This window comes from Canis lupus, chromosome 8 (assembly GCF_048164855.1).
Source record: "Canis lupus baileyi chromosome 8, mCanLup2.hap1, whole genome shotgun sequence".
Taxonomy (NCBI): Eukaryota; Metazoa; Chordata; class Mammalia; order Carnivora; family Canidae; genus Canis; species Canis lupus.
Window position 1 is genome coordinate 23,414,109 of NC_132845.1, and position 22,353 is coordinate 23,436,461.

Sequence of the window (22,353 nt, forward strand, 5' to 3'; positions counted from 1 at the left end):
ATAGCCATTTGCTTCCATGTCTAAATTTCACATTTAACCATTTGGGAAAGAAAATAGTTGTGTTAACATTTTGAGAAGTTTTTGTTTCATTAAACATTCTGTTTTGTTAAGGGAAACTATTTTCTGAATCATGGTGCTTAGATTTAGGATCTTTTAAAGAGAAATTGATGCCTTGACCTCTTTGTATATCTTTTGAATTGGTTTAGGTTTTTTTTTTCTATTTTGAATGAATATTTAATTACATCCTTTGTTAATTTTTAAATATTGTTTGTTGAATTTGTGTCATAAATGAGTTGTCATTTTGTACCTTTTCTGCAGCCATCTTATCTGTCTGAATTGTTATAGTAGCAAACATCAGTAATTTAGGCTTATTTAAAAATTATCTTTTTCAATAACATTTCTGTTTTATGTAACCCTGGAAACAAGTTATTCATTTATACTTTCAACAAATATATTACCTGTGTGGTCAGCACTGTGCTAGATTCCCTGACTTGGGCTTCATCTGGGGGTAGTCACAGTAGAGTTGGGGAAACAGTTGTGTGGAAGTGATACCTTACAATAACATGGGTAATTAGACTAGTGAAGTAGTCTTCTCCTTAAGGAAGAAAGTTAAATACACTTGAAAAATAAAACAGCTTTCTTCCTATGTAATATCTCACTTATTTTTCCTTTTTTCAGATTTGTTGATTCTCATTTTGTATTGGAAAGTGATTGGTGACAAATATTTTATAATTCACCATTGTGCAGCGCTGTATGCATACTACTATGTACTGGTGAGTGCCAGAATTTACAGTAGTCTGACAAGTAGACAAGATTGGGAATGATGACTTAAAGGTGAACAGACATTGAAGCATACAATTTTCAGTTTATAAAGACCAACTCCAGATGCATTCAGGGATCACCCTTGTGATATGTCATCTTTTTATTAACAAAAATAATTACTTGTGTGCTTGTATTAGTATGTCTGTTTGGATTTATAAAATTTAAGGCAGATGACCCTAGTTTCTTAAATTTTCACTTAAACCATTTAGGATTTTGTAGCCTTTGATATCTGCCTGTCTTTCTAGATGCGTTTATGACTAACAGCCAGAGTTAGGAATAGATTCTTATATAACCAGTTACTATAATTCTTTTCTGTTTAATAATTGTATAATTACATGTATATATGTAATTACATTGAAGTAGACTGGAGCATTTGGGAGAGTCTTGCACAGATACTTCATCAGAGTTCTAAGACTGAACTAATAGAGGGTACTACTCAACAGAATGTTTCAGGCAGTAATGCATATTGTTTTATATCTAAAATTATTTTCCTGCATTATACCTTTGTAAATTAGCAAGTTTATATCCCTTGTATGTTTGTTAGGTTTCTCCATAATCAATTATTTTTAAACCTAGATATGCCAACAAGCCCCAAATAGATATTTGGAAATAACAGATACATGTAAAATAGAATAACATAAATTTTATTTTTTTTAGAAAGAGTGTGTGCAAGCGCATGTGTATGCATGGGCACAAGAGAGAGAGCAGGAGCAAGGAGGGCTAGAGAGAGGTGGAGAATCTTAAGTAGGCTCCACACTGAGTGTGGAGCCCGACCTGGGACTCAGTCTTATAACCCCGAGATCATGACCTGAGCTAAAATCAAGAGTCAGCCACTTTATTAACTAAGCCACCGAGATGCCCCTAGGATAATCTAAATTTTATGTAATAGTTATGGTATACCAACTCCATGTTTTCTACTTTTTAAAACTTAAATATAACCACTGACTTTTTCTTATTTGGTTTTACTAAAGTCCTTATATTATTGGCCTTTCATGACTATATCACCCATTTGAAGTCATAAATCTAAATCATTAACATAAATGTCTTAAAAACTATGCTGGTTTTAATGCTATAAACAAGTGCTTTATGTATATCCAGAAGATATCCTTTATTTTTCTGGACCAATAGGCTATTTTTAGTGGCATTTCCTACTGTTTGTCTTTTTAGATTTTAATAGATTATAAGTAGTTATAAAATATAGATTTTTACCTTTTACAGTTCTTAAATATTTGGTGTCAAGCACTTGTTTCCTAAACACTTGCTTAAAAAACATGAAAGCTGACTAACAAAATACTGATTAAATCTGGGAAGAATGTGTGGGTGCCCATGTAAGTTTAGTATCATACTGCAGTATAGAAATATGTTCTCTGAACATGCGTCACAAATAACCATTGTGCTGTGAAAAGAATATAAGCTGATGAAAGATAACAGGTCACTTAATGTCAACTTGTAAATGTGAATATGATGAGCTGCCGTTCTCTCTCAGCCCTTGAATTACAGGCTTGCCAAAGGGCTGGCTGTGCATGGATTGGCAGATTGAGTGTTTAATTATGTGGGATAAATACTGTTTTCTCTTTGGACTTTTATGCTTTTATAGAAAAAAAATCAAGGTGCATGATGGATTTTTTTGAAAGAAATTAACTTTATTTAGTTGATAAAAAAATTAACTGCTGTATTTTCTAGAGATGATTGCTTTTTTGGTTTCTTCCTATGTTCTGTTGTATGAAATAAATGATATGAGGTAAATTTATCTAATTATAATTATCTAATTAAGTGAATCTATTTAGAGGGAAACAAAAAAAAAACCTAGAAAATAATAAATGCTTATAGATGTAGTTAGTGATCCTTTGTCATTTATGGATTCTACATTTCCAGTTCAACTCTAGAAAAATTTTTGTTCCAAGCAGTGAATCCCAGGTCACTTTGTGCAATTTAAGTAAGGCTAACAAAATAATAATAGTAACAACAACTATTATTATTTTACATAAACTTTTATGAATTTCCTCACTTACATGTTGATAATTGGGGTTTGGAAAGCACTTTGACTTGATATGCATACAACTAATTAAGCTATTTGTAGTAACTTCTTTTCTTCAAAAATTTTCTTTTTTTTAAAGTTTATTTAAGTTCTCTCTCCACTTGAACTTACTTACAACCCTGAAATCAAGAGTCACATGCTTTTCCGATTGAGCCAACTAGACACCCCAAAAGACTGATTGTAACTAAATAAAACTTAAAATGAAAAATAGAGATGAGTTATCTGTAGGTTTTAAATGTATGCTCTATTGAATAGTTGAAAAGTAAGATCCTTTTAAATATAGGTTATTAAATGGGTTATATAACATCTTGATTTTTTTGTACCTCTCTCAGTATATTTAATGGAGTTTGAAAATTCTCTGGTGGAGTAATGTAGAGCTTAAGAAATCTTCTCTCTATATAAGAAGGTGATAATCCTACAGATTTTTTCTTAGTATTTACCTTTCCCTCAGTCAGGATACTCTTTGGTAGCTTTCGTTTTCTTCTGTGTTTCTTGTGAATCACCTCATTCCCCCTATCAAACCACAACTTTTAAATAAGAGTTAGAATACTCTTGGAAAACTTGTAAATTTTAAAAGAAAAGCACTGCTATACATACTTTCCCCAACTCCTCTGCATTATTACACTACCTTGGAACCTAATCATTAAACCACGCAGCTGCAATTTAGGAAGAGAATTTGGTTTCCAAGGTTCTCAGTGAGTTTATGTAAGGGAATTAGGTGCTGTGTGATACCCTGAGGGTGAGAATTTGTTTTTTTGTTTAGTGTTATACTCCAGTGTCCACATTTTAAAAACATTTTTGCAAGCAAGTATGTATGAAGTGGTATTGAAAAATGAAAGACTTGTTATGTCAGATATAATAAAAAGTTGTAATTTACATCAGGAGACAAGAATTAGAAAAATACTGGTTTCCGGTTTAGTCTAAAGAATTGCCACAACAGTGCCATGAAACAAATGCCATGACTCACTAACAGTTTATCATTAACAGTGTTAAACTGTTAAAATGTTTTAAGATGACTTGAATAGTGTTGCCTGTTCTCAGTTAGACATAAATAATGTATTTCCTCCTTTTCTCCTGTTAGGAGAGCCTTAAAGAAAAATTTTAGGTAACTATCATAGCTGTTAGAGCAACATTTCAAAAGATAATAAACTTTCAAAAAATGAATACTTTTGTTGATGAGGTAAGTAATAAAATAGCCATCCAATATAGCTTGCTAAAGCAAGATTGAGTAGTAAGGTCTGTGTGATTTAGATTTTTGTTAGTATTTGTATAGTTATTCAAATCTATAGGCAACCACAGTTTTACAGTTAGTTTATAACTCTTACTATTAATTGAGGGATTAGTCGTGGTAAAAATGTTAAGTGTCTATTTAAAAAACTATGTTCTATGTGTGTGCATATATGTAAAGACCTACATACATATAATATATGAGTTTGGATTTTGGAATTTGTTTTAATTTTTATTAAAATATTAAAACTTTAATATTTGATGTGACCATTTTCCCCCTATTTCATGAACATAACAAAGCTCCTTAAGACCGCCCTTTGTTTTGGTTTAGGTGGAGTTCAAGGCTAGCTCTTCCTTCCTGGCCCTGTGGTTGCTTCTTCATGCTTTCTTATGAGAGCAGAGAATCCCCTCAGATTTGCATAGTTGGATTATTTTAGCAGAACTGTCTCCCTTTCCCTTTCTAACCTGGCTTGGTTTTTGAAGCCTATTTCCTTTCAATACCAGGAAATGAAACAGTTCATATTCTGTGTGACAGTAAAATAGATGTCAGCTGAGAGGCTTGCCATGTCTACCCTAGTCAATATTTGTGTCGGAATAGTCAAATCCATGGACACAGAAAAGAAAAGTTACCAGGGGCTGGGTGGAAGGGGTAAAGTTATTGTTGAATGGGTGAGAGTTTCAGTTTGGGGATATGAAAAGTTTTGGAGACTTAAACACTTAAAAGTGGTTAAAAGGGTAACTTTTACATATATTTTACCACAATAAAGAAAGTTTTTTTGTTTGTTTGTTTGTGTTTTAAACAAGCCTATCAAATGACTGAAGGCGAGGAAGGAGAACTAATAATATGCTGGATAATATATTACATTCTTAAAAAGTTTCAGGCTGGAGCAATAGGCTGAAACAAATAGGTGGAACCTAATAGTGATAAATGTTAGGTTTGCATTTAGGTGTGGCAATGTATAAGAAGGGAGGAATGACCCAGAGGTGGTAAATGACCACAACTTCAGTTGTACCAAAAGCATGTCACATCTGCTCAAAAAGAATGCTGCTTTCAAATTTAGACTCTTATTAAGGGAGGCAGAATATCCAATTCAAACAAAAATCACAGATTTCCTGGTTAGACCACACCCAAGCTCATTATCTGATGTCCCTGACCTTGCATATGCCTGGGGTGGGGGTGGGGCTGCCAGAATAACGGAGTGGAGATTAGATTAGGAAACTATCGTCCTGTGACAATTGAAGGACCCAGAGAGGTGAGCCTACAAAGATAAATTGTAGGACATGATGGTTTGGAAATGTCTTTGGGAATGTGAGAGGACTATTAAGTGGAAGAAGAGTAGATTTATTCTGGATTAATTCAGGTATTGGAACTGGGACCTTTGAGGACAGTGAAAGAGAAGTAGGTCAGACTTCTGTTTTACAGAAGAGACACTCAATGAATAGATGATTATAACAGTGACCTTTTAAAAATAGTTCTACCATAAGATATCTTAAATCAGCTAGATATAAAAATAGATATAGCAAGTAAAAACTTTGGGTAGGAGTTTACGCTAAAGTATCTTTGAAGTTTTATTCTAATTCTGAAATTCTGTGATTCAACAGTTTTGTTAAAATGATTTGATTTGGTTCTAATACTGAGAAGTTAGGCAATGGGCAAGTAAGAGTAAGCTAAATTATGTCACCAAGTTCTTAAGTAACCGTGGCAGGAAGGGGTGAAAGCAGCTGGCCTACAAATCCATTTGCTTCTTGGAAGAAAGGGAGGGGAAGAAAGGAGGGAAGATGACTCTAGTTTGATCTTGTCAGCAGGACGTTTGGGTAAACAGAGTTCTGACCTATGTTAAGAGGAAGAGACCTTAACTCTGAAATGCCTTTAAGATGGCCCTGGCCAAAGATGACATGGTAATGTGAATGGAGTTGCTGTGAGGCCTGCCTTGGAGAACGTCATATTGGCCGTACAACTTTCTGGGGGTATGGAAAGATCTGTTTTACAAGTGAAACTCTCACTGCTGTATGGGGAACTTTGTGAATGTCACTTAGTAGACTCTTCATTTCTTAGGGACCAGAGCTTCCTGTTCAACACAGGGAGGACCTGGCTTGCTAGCTGCCTTTGACGTCCCCCACCTCTCTCTGTGTCCTCTGAATTATTTGGCTGCTTCTATCTTTGGAACATTTAGTAAAGCTTAATATTAGATAAGATCAGTTTCACATGAGTCTCATTTGGCAATCCAGTTCTGTGTGTTAGCTTAGACCTTTGATTGTCTTGTAAATAAATAACCAAAAGCCTTGAATGATTACAGTTCAGCAAATAATTATTAAATATAGGATGGATTTTGTTCCAAAATCTCATTTTAAGATTGATGGTACTCTGAAAAGAGTTTCCATGGAAATGCTCCAGGTCAGTGTAATAACCTATGAAAAAGCACCTCATTATTGCCACGCCGAACACAGTCACATTTTTACACAAGTGTCCAGTTTGAGATGCCCAGAATTTCTCTCTAGCCCTAGTGGTGAGATAGGGTGTCCATCCCACTCCAGGCCATTGATAGTGGCACAGTATTTAAGACCATGCTAACAGGAGTAGATGCATAATAACTTTAGTTATCCTTCTCTCTTATCTACTAAAGCTCTAACCCTAGCCACTTTCAGCTGAAGAAAATGAAATTTCCCATGGTGAGAAAAATCCAGATTTTCATAATCAGTGGCTAAAGGGAGAATTTCTTTTAAGCTCCAGAAGGGATCAGACAAATCCTGTCTTGTTTTCCCTCAGGGAGTCATGTAGAGGCCAAGGCAAGTGTGAGTTGTACTGTAGATAAATGGTAGAGTTGGAATCCCGTTATTGGCCAGAAGTGAGTTGTGAGTTTTGTCATAATTCACTAACAATAAAGTGTCAAAACTTATAATTCATGTATCTAAAAATATTAGAGTAGACTTAAACCTCTCCCATTAATAACATCTACCTCATTTGTATTTCGGTTGGTTTTCTTGAGTAGGGGAGCCGGGGATAAGGTAATGAAGAATTACACATAACCTAAGGCTTATCTAATAGTTACCTATGCCCCTGGAAGTACATGCCACACTTAATGCTGTCATAGGTGCATTGGACTAATCAGGTGGCCAGCCATGAGGTACAGGAGCAGAAAATACAGAAGCAAGATTACTGAAGCATAGTTCTATACCCCTGTGTGGTTTTGAACTAAGGAGCTCTGGGGGTAGGGGATAAGGATATGATAGAACTTGTGGAATTCTGCTAGGTAGCTAAGATTTAAACATAGGAAGCTATCAAAAAAATTCAACCAATACATCAGCTGCTGATAAATCAGTAATGCTTTAGCAATTTAGGGAATGAAAAAATGAATGTGTTAATTTCTATTAATATTTTTGTCTACATATGGATATTTATAAACACAATTCTGAGTTTGTTGAAATATAATGCTTAGTATAATGTCTGATTATACTAAGGTATGATTCTTCAGAGAACAGTTGACAATACTTGATATATATTCTTGAAATGAATATAAGTTTCACTTATAAGATTCTAGGTCTGATTCTTCAGAGATAACAGTTGACAATACTTGATATATATTCTTGAAATGAATATAAGTTGTGCCTAGATTTTCCTATATATATTTATGCTTTTTAAAAATTTCTAAGAAAGCTTTTGAGATAGATGGGACTTAAACTCAATCTCAAAAAAAATATGTTTAGATTGGCAGCAAAAAAGTGGGGAAGGCTTCCTAGGTCAGAAGACATGATGAAAATCACTGAGAAGAGGTCCAATCTTCAGGGGCTGTAGTAAGGGCTCGGTTCTATGAAGAGATCCAATCTTCAGGGGCTGTAGTAAGGGCATAGGATCCATGGGGGACTGATAGGGGTTGTACATTTGGATGAGTAAGATGGTGTCACCTGATAGAGTGAACATTCCAACTTACCAGCCTTGTTTTTTTTCCCCCCAGAATTGCTGTAGGACTAATAGCCAAAAAATAACTTGATACAATTGGCATAGTAGAAAGGTAAAGCTGATAATAATATATAGAAAAAAATACTGCATGGGGGAGGATATGTTGTAGGAGGTTATCAGAGTAGTATAAGTGATAGATTATGAAGAATTTAATTTTGGTGGTTATGGTGGTGGTCATATTAATGAAGAAGAAAAACCTAAAAGCTATTTTGTAATCAATAGACCATGGTGACTAATTTGGATTTCAGAGAATGAAGAGAATGAAAAGGGCAAAATGACCCAGAGCACTAGAGGAGTGTGATACCATGGAAGGAAATGGGAGACACTGGGCAGAAAGGTAACTTAGATGCTATGAAGTTTGTGGCAATAACATAGCTGTTCCAGGGGAAAGGGGCCCATATGCCATTAGAAGTAAGGTTTGTCTTGTGGAGGCAGTGTGATCAAGGTCACAGTTAGGGACCAGAAGGAGGATAATCCTCTATAAGAGGCAAAGGGGAACTTCAGAAGGGTAGAAAGAGAACCACAGAAGTATACATTTGGAAAACAGTGGTTAAGCCCCTTATAGCAACATTGTAAATTAAAAAGCTATGAAAAATAATGTATAAGCAGAGGCCATTTAAAAAAATTAATTAGCCAGGTCATTCATTTTTACTTGAAGATTAGAAAACATTGACAAGCAAAAAGAAAAATGCCCCAATCCCACAACCCAGACATAACTACTTATATCTATTTAATTACCATTTACATATAGGAATGTATTTCTGCTTTTTTCCTATGTACACATGCATAAGTCAAAAATAGCATTCTGTGTATGACTATTACAAAAATGAGATCAAAACTGAAATGTAAAATTTGTTTTACATATTGAAGTTTGCATACAACAAAATAACTGGTAATCTTGTATCAGAAAGCAAGGAACCCATCAAAGACTAATGGGGCTGTGTCAAAAGGACACAGGAACCAACATGAAGGTAGTCCTGTTGGCTGAAAAATGTGGCATTTTGATCATCAATTACAAAAACTACTGTGGCCATTGAAACCCATAGACTCAATGAGTTCTTAATGATGTTAGGAAAAAAAAAAGAAGAAAGCAGGGCAGTTCTTGTATGTGGGTGCTATTAGGTAGCAGTTGGGACTGCAGTCCTCTAAAGGCTCAACTGGGTGGAAAGGGGCTCATTCCAGTAGCCCCTTCTTGTGAATTGCTGCTGTCTGCTGGGACCTCAGCATGTTGTTGCCTACAGCGCACATATGTGGCCCCTCCGTGTGCCTTGGGCTTCTCAGGAAGAAACTGCAAGGCTTCTCATGACCTTGCTTTAGAAGACCCATAATGTTACTTCCAATGCATTCTGGTGGTCAAGTGAGCTTCCTAGGGCAGCCTAGATTCAGGGGAAGGAAAATTAGACTCCACCTCTTCCTGTGAGGATCATTGTGCACAAACAAAGAGAGAAGGAATTGGTGGTGGCCATCCTCGGAGACTATCACCCAGTCTTGGTCAATGTGAGAGAATGTTTATTATCTTCATGCTGTGATAGATAAAAGTTTAATGCTCATGCCTCTATTTCAGTGTTGTTAAAGGAGTTATAGTTTCTGTCTCAGTTCCTCTGAAAATTCTTATTTCTGGTTCCATAGCACCTCTTGATACACTTTTTAAGGTGAAGATATTAGCACTTCAATTCTTCCTTCTGTGTCTCTAACCCCTTTTCACTCCTCAATTTCTGTCATTTTACTTGGACTTTTGTATCGCCAATATATTAAACTATTTACCTTTTATTCCATAATCATATTGAGTTTTCCTTTATGTCCAGTTTATCCTACACAGAGAAAATGAATAATGTGTTTATGATGATTCTATTATATTAAACTATTTACCTTTTATTCCATAATCATATTGAGTTTTCCTTTATGTCCAGTTTATCCTACACAGAGAAAATGAATAATGTGTTTATGATGATTCTATTAAAATAGTTCACTGCACAAGCAAGATTACATTTCCTATCTAATTTTTGCTTAGAGTTTCTGGTGCCTCCCTTTCTTCTTGCAACATTTGTCTTTATCATTTAACATTTGACTTCTCTCATATTCTCAAGGATTGCATCCCATGTCTGCAATTGTCTTTTCCCAGCCCTTGGAGCCCTCCATTCGCCACTCCAGTCTGAACAGCTTGCTCTCTAGGTCTGCTTCCCAGTGTCCTGGGCTTCCTGCCATGACTTTCCTGGTGTGGGGTCACTGTTTCCTGGATCCTGTGTCTGTCTTTCTTGGTTCACTCACTTGTTGTGCTGTAGCATAACCTCAAATGATTTCCTAAGGAAGAGCATGAAGGAGGTAAATTCTCTAAGTCTTTTTTAAGTTCCGAAAATGTTTTTATTCTCAGGCCATCTGGTCAGATTGTTATCTCTTTTGGTGGCATGTGGATATATAATCATCTTTAACCAATTCCCTATTGTTATGTGTCTGTTCAGAGTTTCTTGATTATGTATAGATTGAACATCCTTATATTTTTTCATATTTATGCCATATTTGTGCAATACAGAGTTATCTTCAAAGAATAATTATGTAGAGTGGAAATCTTGGGCAAGTGGCATGTACATTTTTAAGTAGATTGACATGTTCTGCTAAAATTCTCTTTGGAAAGGTTACCCCATGCCTTCAAAAAGATGTATGTGCATGTGTAAATGCTTCTTTTCACCAAGAGATTGGTTAGTTTTTGTTGTTTGTTCTCTTTTTACTTTCTGAAGATGGGCAGTTAATAAGGCTCAGGAACCCTGTGAAAAGGGTAGACCAGAATTTTTTTTAGCAAGTTGGAAATGGTACCTGGAAAGAAGATAGACACGGGCACTGGGTGTTATTCTGTATGTTAGTAAATTGAACACCAATAAAAAAAAAAAAAGAATAAAAAAAAAAAAGAATTATCATGTGAAGAAGAGATTTTTGGATTGGCAAGATCAGAAGTAGGGACTGGCAGGTAGAGGTCAGAGAGGGTGCAGTGTAGTTCTGGAACTTTTTTTTTTTTTTTTTTTAAGATTTTACTTATTTACTCATGATAGAGAGAGATAGAGAGGCAGAGACACAGGCAGAGGGAGAAGCAGGCTCCATGCCAGGAGCCCGACGCGGGACTCTATCCCAGGACTCCAGGATCACTCCCTGGGCCAAAGGCAGGTGCCAAACCCCTGAGCCACCCAAGGATCCCCCGTTCTGGAACTTTTGAATAGCAATTCCAAGGTGGAGTAGGCAGCTTTTGGAGATGCTATACTTCTTAACCTGGAGTTGTCCAGGCTGAAGGGCAAATTGAAAGAGCTTTGGTAGATGGGATTACAAAATCTGTGGGTAAAAGAAGGAGGCCACCACATCCTGATGGTGATGAACATAAAGTTGTCATGAACAGAGTGAAGTTTGGGTTGGGTGAAGTATCCTTGTAAGGTAGAAAGTTTGGCATAAGCTATTCTGTAAATAAAGCAGTTCGCCCTAAGAAGTATTTATTTTCCTTTTCAAATTGGATTTTTTTCTGCAACAATTAGTAACATTAGCTATTTTTGAGGAGTGATGTGTTGACATAATTTATTTTTTATACTGAAATAGAATAGTGAGCCCACATTCAGTCCTCACTAATCATGACGGTGATGTGTTATTATTACCTCTTCCTCATCATTTCCAGTTGGGCCATTCATCCCATGAAATCACCCAAGTATCAGTGAGCCAAAGACTAATACATAGACAGGAAGGAATAGGCCCTTTTAGGACTCGTCCTTAAGCTTAATTAATCGTCTTCATAATCATGGTGTGAAAAATTATGAGGTTCAGTTTTACCTTTAAACTACAGATTTTTTTTTTCACTTTTGGAGTGCCTTTTCTGTTTTCATAGTTCTCTTGGTTGCCATTGGTACACATTTCATCTTATTCTTGCATCAGTTCTGTCATAAAGGTGGTATTATGCCCATTTTACAAATGGAGAAACTGAAATTTAGATCAGCTTCACCCAAGGTCACTCAGGAGAGAGGGTTCAAAGCCTGGCCTCCATGCCATGGGCTTGTGATCACTATACTAAGTCTCCCGCCTTCCCAGACTTAACTGTTTAATTATCATAATGAATTTTCCAAAGAGAATAAGGTTTTGAAAGATTCTGACAGTCAGCCAGCCAAGAAATATGGAAATTCTGCCATCAACATTGGGATACAGTGGTGATAATCAAGTAGCATTCTTAGACACTTCCATCTATCATTCCACTGTTCCGTAAAACAGGGATGATGAGGATAGTGCAGCAGCCGCCACGCACTCCTAACAGTAGCTCTATTAAAAAGTATTCATCATATTTGTAGAAATCTGGAAATGGGGTTAGAGAAATTCAGTTAATAACCATAAGGTTATGCAGTTAATAAAGGGCTCATTGATGCCCTCTTCTAGCGAGTTTCCTTCTGGTCCATAGCTGTTATGCAGGTCTCAAATTCTCTTACCTCTATTTTTTTTTAATTAAAGTATAGTTGACATATGGTATCCTATTAGTTTCAGGCTTACATCATCATGATTTTATATTTTTATGTATTACCAAATGATCTACACATTAAGTGTAGTACTATCCATCACCAAACCAAGTTTTTACAATATTATTAACTATACTACCCTTGCTGTACATTATATCTTTATGACTTATTTTATAACTGGAAGTTTGTACATCTTAACTTCCTTCACCCATTTGGCCACCTGCCCTGTCCCTCACCAACAGACTTTTCCATTAGCAACCATTAGTTTAGTTTGTTCTTTGTATCTGTGAGTCTTTCTATTCTGTTTTGCTTGTTCATTTGTTTTGTTTTTTTTAGATTCCACATATAAGTGAAATCATATGGTATTTGTCTTTCTCTGACTGACTTCTTTAACATGGCATAAAACTCTCTAGGTCAAGTCCATCCATGTTCTCATATATGGCAAGATTTCATTCTTTTTTTTTAATGACTAATATTCCATTGTGTGTATATACCATATCTTCTTTACCCATTCATTTATCAGAGAGCACTTAGGTTGCTTCCGTATCTTGGCTGTTAATAATGCTACATAGGGGTGCACATATCTCTCTGAATTGGTGTTCTTATTTTTTTCGGGTAAATACCAAGAAGTAGAATTGCAGGATCATATGGTAGTCCTATGTTTAATTTTTTGAGGAACATCCGTATTGTTTTCCATAGTGGCTACGTCTGTTTACATTCCCACCAACAGTGTATGAAGGTTCCCTTTTCTTCATATCCTTGCAAACACTTACTTTTTTTTTCTTTTTCTTTTTTTTAAGCTTTGACACTAGCCAATCTGATAGAAGTAAGGTGATATTCCCTATCTCTTTTACTTGCCTACCCACTTTTTTCTGTCTTGCTTCACTAATCTAAATGTATCAATTTTTGGAGATTAAATATCAGACTTTTCTTTTTATCATACACATTTATGATGACCTCTAACTCTTTTCTACTGATCTCTTTACAAAATTAACATCTGGATATTTTTCTCCTTTTCTTTTAGAATGGAATACTAATATTCTCATTAGAGTGCTTACCCACTCAGAAATAGGTTTATAGGACTCTTAGGATTCTGGTTTTGGAGGTGATTCTGCTTGTTTCACACTGAGGAGGCAGGTGAGGTTCAACTCAGAAAATATAGGCCAGGCACTGCACTAGGCTTTATGGATAGAACTGTAAATGAGACACAAAGAATATAGATATTTGCAGGGAGTTAAGCACTCTGACAAGCAGAGAGATCTGTTGAGACACTTAACCCTGATGGATATTAAGGAGTCAGGGGAAAATTTTTAGAGGGATACAGCTAGTTTACTTTCATAATGCTGGTGGGATCTGATGGGGGGATTTGTAAATCTTCACTAATTACAATGTCAGAGAAGTAGGGAGATAGTTTCCCTGAGGGCTTAGAGATTCCTAGGTCATCTGTAAGCTAGGGCAATGGTTGTGTACCTTTAGTGAATATTGGAATCATGTAGAGGGCCTGTTAAAACTAGATTGCTTATCTGACCCCCAGGGTTTCTGATTCAGGAGATCTGTCATGGGCCCAAGAATATGCATATCTAGCAAATATCCAGGTGATGCTGATGCTTCTAGGCTAGTGATCACACTTTGAGAACCACTGGGTTAGAAATGAGAGAACTAACCCTTTTCTTTGGGAAGAGGGGAGAGAAATTAGAAGAACAGCTAGGATGCTATGCCCAATTTTTCATAAACTCAAGAGAAAGTCTTTTCAAAGTGTGGAGATACCGCATTTTGTCTAAATTTAGATGAAAGTAACATACAAAATTTATAATTTTTGCTAGTCATTTTTAATATTTAAAGACTATTATAAAGTCAGGTTTTATCTGATGTTAATTTGATATTTTGGTTAATATTACTTTTAATTGTATACCAATTTGAAAGAAGTTAAAAGAAATAATTTTCTAGACTCTAAAAAAAGTCAGTACATTTCATGTTTTTTTTTTTTTGTATTTTTAAAGTTCAGTAGAGAGAAATATTTAAAATTCTTAAAGTTTGAGAGTAAGACTATTGCTGGAATATTATTTCAATATTTTGCATGACTTTGGGGTATCTGTTTGCAAATATTTTAGAAATCACAAAAATTAAAAATTTTTCAGTATTGGATCTCATCTTTGGAAAAATGATTTACTTGAAAGATACAGTAAGGAATTTAGCATGGCTTTGGCTGACCCTAGGAACATATTAATTCATATTTTATAGTAGTTTGGTCTGTCATACTCTCTAAACATTGGATATAGTTACCTAGAATACCATAGATTTAAAACAATTAAACAAAAGAATAAGATTGTTAGAAAAATAGATTGGAATAAGAGTTGCCTTTACCTGAAAAGAGAAAGGCAATGTTATAAATGAGAGAATTAACTTTAAAAATAAGAGTAGGGCAGCCCTGGTGGCTCAGTGGTTTAGTGCTGCCTTCATCCCAGGGCGTGATCCTGGAGTCTCAGGATCGAGTCCCACGTCGTCGGGCTCCCTGCATGGAGCCTGTTTCTCCCTCTGCTTGTGTCTCTGCCTCTCTCTCTCTCTCTCTCTCGTCTCTCATGAATAAATAAATAAAATCTTTAAAAAAAAGATTAAAAAATTAAGAGTAAATGTTTATTACACACATAAATTTATTATAATAGAGGATTTCTCCTAATAAAAAATATTTCTAAGATTTTCATATGTGTGCTTCAAGTAAGAATCTCCCTAAAGTAACTATTTTCCTTGCTTTTTTTCGCCTCCCCAAAAATCATGTTCTACCTGTGCACTATTTTCAAAGCTCTTCTCCCTTGCTCTGCTCACTGCAGAATTTAAGTATGTAGTAGAGGAAAGCAGGACATTTTAGCTTTTTAATTTTACTGGGATGGTCTCCAACTAAACACAATTACTTATTTTCCTGACCTTTTCTTAACTGAAATATTCCAACTACTTCCTTTGGAAACACTTACCTAAACTTCAAACAAATCACCAAAACTAAAAAATAAATCCACAAAACATCAAGGAACTTGGCATATGCAAGGCAATTTGTTTCCTATTATCTTCAAAGTGCTTCTTTGTGCGGCATGAGTTAGGTCAGATATTTACTCTTTTTTTTTTTTTTAATGATTGTATTTATTTATTCATGAGAGACACACACAGAGAGAGAGGCAGAGACACAGGCAGAAAGAGAAGCAGGCTCCAAGCAGGGAGCCTGACGTGGGACTCGATCCCAGGACTCCAGGATCACGCCCTGGGCTGAAGGCCGATGCTCAACTGCTGAGCCACCCAGGCATCCCAAGACATTTACTCTTTATTCATGTCTCCTTCTCATTGCTGGGAAGATGATTCTGATTATGTATTAAAATGAAAAAGTTCACCTGACATTTGAGATTTATTATAATAAAATTCATAATAAAACAAAGATAGGAGTGGCCTGCGCAAGTCCATTTTGGTTTTACCATTTTAGCACTGAAAGTCTTACATCCTGTGAAATCTTTTTCTGTGATGCAAAAAAATCATGGCAAGCATGATTTGCAATTCACAATAATGGATCATTCATTGTCACATTATGCTGAATGATGGAACTGAAGTATGTTGTAATCATGAGCATTAACAATTATCTTTGTCTATTGGAAGTTTGGATAACCAGAATGAGAATAGTTATGATACCAACACCAGAATGCTCTAAGCATCACCAATAAAGAAGGTTATAGTTATTATATATGGAAATATGTATATTATTACATATTTTAGTATATAGTGGTATGTTATTATAGATGTATGGAAAGACACATGGATGAGGGAATTGGATAACCAAGATAGACCATACTGCACAACGTGCGTAAAAGAATTTGAGTTTGGGCATTGTTATGGAATGAATTGTAACCCGCCCCCAAATTCATTTGTTGAGGTCCTAAGTTCTACTATCTCTGAATGTGACTTTATTTGGAAATAAGGTCAATACAGATGTAATTAGTTAAGTGAAAACAAGGTCATCATTGAGAAGGTTGGGTCCTTAATCCAGTGTGACTGGTATCTTTATAAAATGGGGAAATTTGGACACAGACATGCACACAGGGAAAAGGCCTAAAGATTGGAGTTGGACTGCCAGAAGCCAAGGAACTGCAAGAAGCTAGGAGAGAGGCCTGGAGCAGAGCCTTCCCTAGAACCTTCAGAAGGAACATGGATCCACCTTGATCTCTAGCACATTGATCTAGGATTTCTAGCCTCCAGAACTGTAAAACAATAACCTTCTGTTATTTAAGCCACCCAACCTGTGGTATTCTGTTATAGCAGCTCTGGCAAATTAACCTGGGCCTGGTAGAGATAGGGATGTAAAAGCACCTGAAGAGACGGAGTCTCACAAGTCTGGAATGAGAGAAGCAAATGCATCTCAATCTGTACTTTTTCATTTTCCAAAAAGACATTGACGTTCAGTTGAAAATAGCAGGCACTGAATTAACTTGGACATATCACATGGATGTACACATTTTATTTTTTCCCTTGATTGCTCTATGAAACTGACTAAAGTTACATTTCCTGATTCAGAGGTTGCAACTAAAACATCCTGTCAGTGAAAAAAAAAAAAAGGGAAATTTTGATAACAGATGTGTTGGCTTCTTACAACATAGAGAGCTGATTCTGTTGGATCTTACTAATGATCATACTTTCTTCATTCTATCAAGTGTTGCACCGAATCACAGCAACAACAAGATGTTCCCCTAGCTCTGAGGTACTTTGATTTGAAAAATGGAGTTCAAGCTGAATTTTTGATTTCTATAAAGATTATAAAGAATCCACATAAACAAAAATTGTTGATGTGTTCAAGTATGGATTAGATTTTGCTCAATCTGTCTGCATATTTGGCAGACAGCACAAATGTAAGTCTGGCAAATTCCATTTGGTCTATCAACTTCTTACCAAATAAAATGAAAAGTTACTACCTGCGAAATGTCTTCTACATCATGCATAGAACAGTGCTAAAAAGGAATGTGATTTGCTTACCTGTGACATTGAGGCTTTCACAATGAAGGTTCTTTGTCACCTTTAGCTTCCTCAAAACCTGCAAAAACAATGAAAGTTTTGACTTTATGGAAATATAAGGAGATGATGTCCATAGACATGTGCCTACAACATAGCTACAATTGTTGCTAGCAAATGTTGGCCAGCTGTAAAAGCACATGTTTAGAGTGTGAGGCAAGGAGAATGTCCTTCTGTAACTGGGGAAATAAATTGGAGAAGGAAGAAAAGTATTACATTAAGTAAATGGGTATTTATGTACCGTTTCTCTAAAAGTGTTTGGTGATTACTGAGGGGACCGGTAAGCAGTCAGAAAAGGATGAACAATCCAAACCTTAGTTATTTCATGTGGTGTGCAGGTTGTGATGAACACTCTCTCAATGGAAAAATGACTCATTTTGGGGAAATTAGACTGCTTCTGAACTAAAAAATGTTACCAGAAAAGAGTAGCCACACTGAACAGGATTTTCTTTACTAGAACTCTAACTTACTTGGAATCCACCCAGTGTGCTTTGGAGTGTTGAAAAGGATGGCTATTTTAGAAATGAGTAGTCTATATGATGAATTTATACATGCAGAGGACCTTGGAAACAAACAGTTGGTCTAGCAAAACAAGCCTGTAGGAATAAAGTGGGTGGACCTTTTTAAGAGAGCTAGGGACTTAATTCTTATAACTCTAAGAAGCTTGCTGTTGCTAGTAAGTAAAATCTCAAGTATATTATGCTCACATCTTTCTTACGAAAATATTTAGGTTGAGGTCATCCTGTTGGACCGATATAAGTAACGTGGACTTCTAAGAGCAGAGTTAGAAACCAAAGTGAATTGTATGCTGGACTGTAGTTCATTCCTGGGGAATAAAAGCAAAATATGTGTGTGTGTATTACATATATATATAATTTCACCTAATGGCTGCAGGCAGTTCATAGTAGTAGTATTGGAAAAGGAAACAGTAAAAATATCCTACTGTGTCATAGATAAGAAGTTGTCACTATTTTTTTTATTAAATATAGACAACTGTTTAATTAGTCCCAATTGTATTTACATTCTCCTTTTACAGAGCCTCAGAAATATACAATAATATAGCCTAGTAAATTTAAATATCCAGAAAAAAAAGAGTTAAATAAAAGGGTAGAAAGTAACAAAAACGTTGGGGCGCCTGGATGGCTCAGTTGGTTAAGCATCTGACTCTTGATCTCTGCTCAGGTCACGATCTCAGGGTACTGAGAATGTGACTCACATCAGCTCCTGGGCATGAAGCCTGTTTAAGATTCTCTCTCTCTCTCTCTCCCTCCTCCCTCCCTCCCTCAACCCCCCCCCCCCCGCCTTTCCTTCTCTCTCCTCCTATTAAAAAAAAACATAAAAATATTGTTTTCATACATTTACTTGTTAAATTAGTCCTATTCTTAATTACTACTAATTGCCATTATTAATCTTTTAAAATAAAAGCTCTTATTGTAACAGAAAAGTAAATAGTACAAAACAATATATAATTTCAGATAAACACTGATTCTTTATAATTCTTTGTTAAAGTAATAACACATGTGAGTGATTAGTTCTATGTTGTCAGTGTTTTTGGAGTGGTGTGGCTGTGTCTCAGCTGACTTTAGATAAAGTTGATCACCCCCGTGTACAATACTCACCCGCTGTCTTTGTGCCTGCTCCCTCTGTTCCTTCTTTTTCTTTTTTTCTTTAAGATTTTATTTATTTACTCATGAGACACACACAGAGAGAGGCAGAGACATAGGCAGAGGGAGAAGCAGGCTCCCTTCAGGGAGTCTGATGCAGGACTCCATCCTTTGGGATTATGCCCTGAGCCAAAGGCAGTTGCTCAACCATTGAGCCACCCAGGTGCCCTTCTTCTCTTTCTCCTCATCACCCATTTCAATTTCACTAAGGCCAGTGAGTTTGAGATTATAAAAAGTTCTAAATTAGTGTTGGAAAAGCTAATTTGTGTAACTAGCTCTGAATTTTTATTTTTTTATTTTTATCTATTTATTTTTAAAGATTTTATTTATTCATTTATGATAGACATAGAGAGAGAGAGAGAGAGGCAGAGGGAGAAGCAGGCTCCATGCCGGGACCCCGACGTGGGACTCGATCCTGGGACTCCAGGATCGCGCCCTGGGCCAAAGGCAGGCACCAAACCGCTGAGCCACCCAGGGATCCCCAAGCTCTGAAGTTTCAATCCCTAAAACAATTTCCATGGAGAAGAACTGAAAATATTCAAATGAAAAATTCATGTTTTTATTGCTTTGTATCATTCCCATTTGGAAGACAGCATGGTATAGCTTTTAGGCATCGAGTTTCTGAAGTTCCATATGTGTCTAATGTTTTGGGGGTAGGTAGGACTATTTCTTTTTGTGTGTGATCATAATTCTGATTGAATTAGAAGTACTGAAATGACTATTTACCTAGCAATAATTTTTTAATTACATGATATTTTTGAAATGTATACTTTTGTTCTTCTTTCTAATGTTTATTAGCTCTACTTTTCCTATTATTAAATTCATACAATGTACTACTAGGCATTGTGTTTCTAAGTTCATAAAGGTCCTTAAAGTGTGTGTTTTAGCTGCAGTATCTTCTGATTGACAAATATATTTTTCAGGTCAAATGTGATAAATAAGTTTTAGCATGTGTGTACCCTTGGCAAATATGCATCTACTCACAGGCTCACATATTGTTATTTAGGATGTTAAGTACACTTTTGAGATTTTAAAGATACTTTTATTAATGGATATAAAAATGAGTTTCTATTAGGTATTTCATTGCTATAAAATTCTTCAACTTCTGAAATTTATGCTATTTTGGTCATTATTTTTACAGTAATTTGAGAATGCTGCTACCATTGGCTGTTTGCAGAATTAATTAGTTCAACATGGGAAACAACTGCTTAAAATCTGTTTTTATAAGTGCACATAACTGTACAATATGCTGTCTTTTAAAAATATTATAGAATTGTAGTGACATTTCTAAATTCTCATAACGAAGAAAACCAGCTGGGAGACATGGTCTGTTTTGGTATTGATTGTTATTTTACATGGAGAAGTTATTGAATGTTCTTTTAATATTTAGAAATGTTGATAAGCTTGTCCTCCCTGACATTGTGTTTTATGTCTATCATCCAGAGGTATGGAGTCCTGGCATCCATTGGGAATTTTCGCCTGCTTGCAGAACTTTCCAGCCCTTTTGTGAATCAGCGGTAGGTTATTAATCTCATTATTTTAAACTTGTGCTGTTTACTTTTAGTTTGGGGAAGTTTTTTCCAAGATCCTAAAGCTACTGAATAAAAATGAGAATATGTGATATTAATTATTATCACCATTGCGCACATGAGGAAACCAAGCTTTGGAAAGGTGAGAGAAACCTAGTTAGAAAGTGGTGGTCCTAGCTTTACAACAAAACTCTCTTTGAAGGATGGTGATGCTTTATTATACTTGGGTTCAACTTGGGTCCAGTTCACATTCTTGACACTAGAATGCCCTTCTCATCACATCATGTCAGGAGAAACATGATGTCCATGTGACATCACTGGGGATGTGAACTTGCATCCCATGTTTAAAGTGGTGTTTACCAGGTTTCTCCACTGTGAAGTTTTTTCTTTTCCTTATCTATTCTTGAAAAGCAAGATATGAAGTAGAGCCCACTCTAAGGGGTGAGGGAGAAAGGAAATTAAGCTCCACCCCATGGAGGAGGTAGTTGCTCATATTTGCCAATGGATTTATTATGGTGCTGTATTACTATCTTGTCATTTAGTGAGGACTGCTGATGTCTTTTCTGTGTAACGTTAGCTGTTCTTTTCACTCCATGTCCATGGTCCTAGGTGAGGGCCTTCTGGATATCCATAGTTCAGTTACTGCCATAGCCTTCTGACTGACTTCCCTCCTTCCAGATTGACCCTCTCTTCAGTCCTCTCTTCACAGGGCTACTGATGTAATCTTCCCTGGGATCCACTTTCTGTACCTTATTTTCTTCTAAAAACTGCATCCTATTTAGACACTTCTCTGACTTTGAGGTTCGCTGTAATGTGCTCCATATGTCTCCAGCCTTATTTCTTCCTACTCATTAGGGTCCATTTTGAGCCCTTACTGTCTCATGCACCTGTGAGTGGTTCTTTCGTTTCTTCCCTTATTCACATCCTACATCTTTGAAAAATTTACCTATTTTTAAATCTTAGGTCAAAGTTCCAAAGCCAGGGGAGGCTCCCAGGATGGCAGTTAGCCCTTTTGTGACTTAGTACAGAGATAACCCAGGGAATTGAGAGTGTCAAACCAGACTCGTGTGGGTTTGAGTGTACCCTCTATTAAGCTTTACTAAAAATCCCAAGGATCCAGGTAATCACGAAGCCCTGGCAAATTAGGGAGATGTTCAGGACCATCAAAAGGATTCCCTGGGTCCTTTTGGCATTGGGCTGACTCTGGAATAAGGTTATCTAAGAGGGGCCATATAGGCAGTATATATAGCTCCTATTGTGGACATAGAGGTTATGAAACACTGCCATTTAATAGATAGTTACATAACTTATGAAATATTCCCCAAGGGGTAGCATAAGCAATCCTAAACTAGATATATCTGAAAAGCATTCCATGGATGAGACTCTCCTGCAACAAATAGCTAAGTCTGTTTATCAGGACATCTGTCATTAGTATGTTCACCAAGCAATTAGCCTGATTTTTAAAAAATTTTATTTATTTATCTGAGAGAGAGAGCGCGCGAGAGTGCATGATAATGGGGGAGGGTCAGAGAGAAGCAAATTCCCTGTTGAGCAGGGAGCCAAATGTGGGGGCTCAATCCTGAGACTCCGAGATCATGAC

At 36.2% G+C, this 22,353-nt stretch overlaps 2 protein-coding genes across 12 annotated transcripts in view; one reads left to right on the plus strand and one right to left on the minus strand.

Annotated features, from left to right (window-relative positions):
- The window catches only part of ALG14 (ALG14 UDP-N-acetylglucosaminyltransferase subunit), a 213,360-nt gene that overhangs the window by 184,783 nt on the left and 6,224 nt on the right, over window positions 1–22,353 (minus strand). The window contains exon 2 of the mRNA XM_072834613.1: window positions 17,525–17,582. Coding sequence (XP_072690714.1) covers window positions 17,525–17,582 — 58 coding nt within the window. The remainder of the gene's footprint in view (window positions 1–17,524; window positions 17,583–22,353) is intronic.
- Window positions 1–22,353, plus strand: part of TLCD4 (TLC domain containing 4) — a 103,659-nt gene that overhangs the window by 61,784 nt on the left and 19,522 nt on the right. For all 11 annotated transcript variants that reach the window (XM_072834622.1, XM_072834626.1, XM_072834631.1 and 8 more), the window contains 2 exons: window positions 679–773; window positions 20,668–20,741. In XM_072834622.1, coding sequence (XP_072690723.1) covers window positions 679–773; window positions 20,668–20,741 — 169 coding nt within the window. The remainder of the gene's footprint in view (window positions 1–678; window positions 774–20,667; window positions 20,742–22,353) is intronic.